The sequence below is a fragment of the Amphibalanus amphitrite genome, unplaced genomic scaffold, assembly GCF_019059575.1.
Source record: "Amphibalanus amphitrite isolate SeventyFive unplaced genomic scaffold, NRLGWU_Aamphi_draft 002225F_arrow, whole genome shotgun sequence".
Lineage (NCBI taxonomy): Eukaryota > Metazoa > Arthropoda > Thecostraca > Balanomorpha > Balanidae > Amphibalanus > Amphibalanus amphitrite.
In genome coordinates, this window is record NW_024883715.1 from 47,665 (window position 1) to 51,531 (window position 3,867).

The window sequence follows — 3,867 nt, forward strand, 5'->3', positions numbered from 1 at the left end:
ACGCATCAACAAAAAAAGGAGCCACGGGCCGGCCGGGGGGCGGGGGCGGCACCGTCTCCAACCTCGAGACCTGCCGCTCGCCTCCCGGGCCGGCAGAAAAGCACAAAAGGGGGGCGGGGCGGCCTGGGGGCGGGAGTGGCGTCATCTCCAACTTCGAGACCTGCCGCTCGCCTCCCGGGCCGCCCCCCCCCCCCACGCATCAACAGAAGAGAAGCCGCTGGCCGGCCTGGGGGGCGGGAGCGGCATCGTCTCCAACTTCGAGACCTGCTGCTCGCCTCCCGGGCCGGCAGAAACGCATAAAGAAGGAACCACGGGGCGGCCTGGGGGGCGGGGGCGGCACCGTCTCCAACCTCGAGATCTGCCGCTCGCCTCCCGGGCTGCCCCCCCCCCCCCACGCATCAACAAAGGAGGAGCACGGGCTGGCCTGGGGGCGGGGGCGGCGCAACCTCCAACTCCGAGACGTGCCGCTCGCTTCCCGGGCCGCCCCCCCCCACGAAAAAGAAAAAAAAAAAAAGAAAAAGGAAAAAAAAAAAGAAATAAAAATGATGATTAAAAAAAAATAAAAAAATATATATATATATAATGGACAAAAAAAAAAAAAAATCACTGAAGTGTCAAATCTCTGAATGTTCCGTGTATGTGTGTGACTGTTTATTGTGTGTGAAAATATGTGTCAAAGATATCAAAAGAGGCAAAAGAGGCAAAAAAAAAAAAAAAAAAAAAAAAAAAGCCCACAAAAAAAAAAATAAATAAAAAAAATAAAGCCCACAAAAAAGCAATAATAATCATAATTAAAAAAAAAATATGAAAAACAGATTTCAGAGTCCTTTCAGAGACCACAGCTGAAAGGACTCCCAGACCAACCTGCGCATCCGGAGCGATGCCGTTGCGGCTCTACAAAAGGCCGGCGAGGCCTATCTGACCGGCCTCACCGAGGACATCAACCCGTGCGCTGCCCACGCCAAGCGTGTTACCGTGACGCCAAAGGACATGCAGCTGGCATGTCGCTAATCGCAGGAGGCCTGCCTCCTAACGCAGTCCAACCCAGAAGGACAGCACGGCCGAAATCGCCCCTGGCGGCAGGCCGAAAACACAAAGCAAGCAAGCATACCCGTTTCGTGTTAACAGTGTATTGCACTCGAAGCGCCGCCATGCCACCGAAGACTAGCGGAAAGGCCGCAAAGAAGGCCGGCAAGGCCCAGAAGAATATCTCCAAGGGAGATAAGAAGCGTAAGCGCAAGAGGAAGGAATCGTACGGCATCTACATCTACAAGGTGCTGAAGCAGGTCCACCCCCGACACCGGTATCTCGTCGAAGGCCATGAGCATCATGAACTCCTTTGTCAACGACATCTTCGAGCGTATTGCTGCCGAGGCCTCGCGTCTGGCGCACTACAACAAGCGCTCGACAATCACCTCTAGGGAGATTCAGACTGCTGTCCGCCTGCTCCTGCCCGGTGAGCTTGCCAAGCATGCCGTGTCGGAGGGGACCAAGGCCGTCACCAAGTACACGAGCAGCAAGTAAGCTGGCTGGCCTGGCAGCCGGTGCCGGTCGACGCTCGCTTCATCTCATCACTGATCATCGCTCATCGCCTCCCATGCCGGCCGGTGCCGCTCCTAGCAGCACAAATAGGTCTTTTTCAAGACCAATAAATCAAATAGTGGACTTCCAGCACAGATGTTTACATCCAGGTCAATGTTGCAGCGGGTCGTCGGCTTGAAGCAGACGCTGATCTGCACTTACCATGGTCGCTATCGAAATCGCAACAGTACCGCATGATAAGGGACGTAGCGGTGGCAGCTACTAGCGGCGTTTGAAATCTTAAGTTTTTTAGGCGAACATGACGTCACTAAAACGTCATTTTCTAAAACATTTTTCCGACGGATTTCGCTCAAATTTTCAGGGAACGTGTAAAATTGATGTGTAAGAAGGTGCTGAAAGTTTGACGTCGCTGGCGTAACGCGTTTAAAAAGTTATTGGCGAAAATCGGGAGGAGGGGGGGGGGGGCAGTTTCTGCCCTCCCCAAGCGGGGCGCGGGTTAAGGAACAGTTTTGAATCGCTTCGATTCCTTTTTTTTTTTTGCTCGGCCAGCCTAGCGCCAGTCTCGAGCGGTGGGACAGTTAAACCGGCAATTTTGGCCGGGATGCAAAACTTAGCTAACGGCAAAGCTAACGGAGTAGTACCTACTTGTTGCCGAAGTGCCGAAAGAAGGTGCTGGAACCGAAAACACAACATCACATTTATTGCTGTTCTAAAGAACAATCCGAACGGCAAGGATGAGTCGCCACCGCTCAGTAGAGAACACTCTAAACAGCTACGAGTGGAGACTGCATTGTAACACAAGAAGGCAGCACGAGAACGCAGCGCAGACTGAGGCAGTAGCACCTCGGTAACCGCATTCGCGAATAGGCCGCTAACACCGCGGTAACTTAGATTTGTTACCATTCACACTACATAGATACAGTTACACGATACATACACTCTAGAATAACACGATACACCCTAGCACCGATCTACGCCGCGCACGAGGTACGGTGCCAGGTCTGGATCATCCAGAGGGTCGCGGCTCCGCGGAAGGTCTTGTGCAGCAAAATACGCCCTCATTTCCTCGTATATTTGTCTGTATCTCGCCAGGCGAGCTGAGATGGGGCTGTTGGCGGACTTTGGAGGCGACGGACACGGGTCTCCGGCAGTCTCCGCCTTCTCTCGCTGCACAAACACAACATTGGTTCATGTATTTATTAACATTCATACACACAGTCATACTTGTGCAAGGTGTCAGTGTTCGGTTGTGGGGTGTAATAGCCAGGGAAAAAGTTCTATGAACTGAAAAACCCGGCGCCTATTGCAAAGGGAAAAACCCCGCGCTGAAGCCAAAATAGCGCGGGGAAAAAACCTGTATCGTTTAAGCTAATGTAGCTTCAGCCTCCAGTCGGTGTTGGCGCTGCGACGGTTAGTGTTTGCACGGGGCCTTTACCGGAGCGCGCAATATGGAGACCGTCTATGCAAGGAGGGATAAGAAGAGGGACAGGGAGGTGACTCCGCGCGAGAAGGGCGCCCGGAGGCCAAGCAGGAAAAGCTAAGCCCCCAGTCGGTGTTGACGCTCAACGATCTCGGCCCAATCGACGTGATCGGAGCGCGCAATGTGGAGTCACCTAAGTGTTCGCGGTGCCGCGCCTCCGCCGCCGTTAGCGCGCGTGTAAATCACAGGTGATTAGGCGAGATGGACGATTCAACGGAGCAATTAGTGCGAATGAGAAGCGGTGGGGGAACAACATCGAACGATAATCACAAAAATCACAAGAACAACATCAACAGCAAGAATGGAAGATCAATCATTAGCACGTACAATCAACGGCGCGGCGGAGAGAAAATGGCGTAGAAGAATGTAGGAGAGGAGGAAGTTTCTGGCACTAGGCCAGGCCGGGGGTTGAAGTTCGTGGAGAAGTTGCGCGTCCTTGAGAAATACCTGATACCCGATACCTGATAAGATAGGATTAGGAAGGCTCTGTGGCCTGGTCGATCCTCTCTTGACGAGCTCCCAGCTTTTTGAATTGGATGACCTTTTTGATCACTGGCTGGCTTGCATCAATCTGGAGCCTCGTATGCCAGGTTAATCCAGTGCTTGTCCAGTCTGTGCTTGAAGGCATTCACAGATGGGGCGCACACCACGTCCTCTGGCAACGAGTTCCAATCATTGACGACTCGTGTGGTAAAGTGGTTGATGCGTGTCCTTGTTGAAGCCTGAATTTTTGCCACCTTCAATGGATGCCCCCTCGTCTGTGCGGCTCGAGGCTTGCTGAAGAAGTTCTCCTTGTCCATCCATCCTCCTTGCATCATGTTGAACATGGAGATCATGTCACCTCT

The 3,867-nt window shown here is 52.9% G+C and overlaps 1 protein-coding gene across 1 annotated transcript; it reads left to right on the top strand.

The window, feature by feature from the left end:
* The first annotated feature begins 1,112 nt into the window (after positions 1 to 1,112).
* On the top strand, positions 1,113 to 1,653 carry LOC122376652 (histone H2B-like). Its single transcript, XM_043356556.1, is given in 2 exon segments — positions 1,113 to 1,292; positions 1,294 to 1,653. Coding segments are annotated over 2 exon segments (372 nt in total). The 5' UTR covers positions 1,113 to 1,151; the 3' UTR covers positions 1,525 to 1,653.
* Positions 1,654 to 3,867: the final 2,214 nt, after the last annotated feature.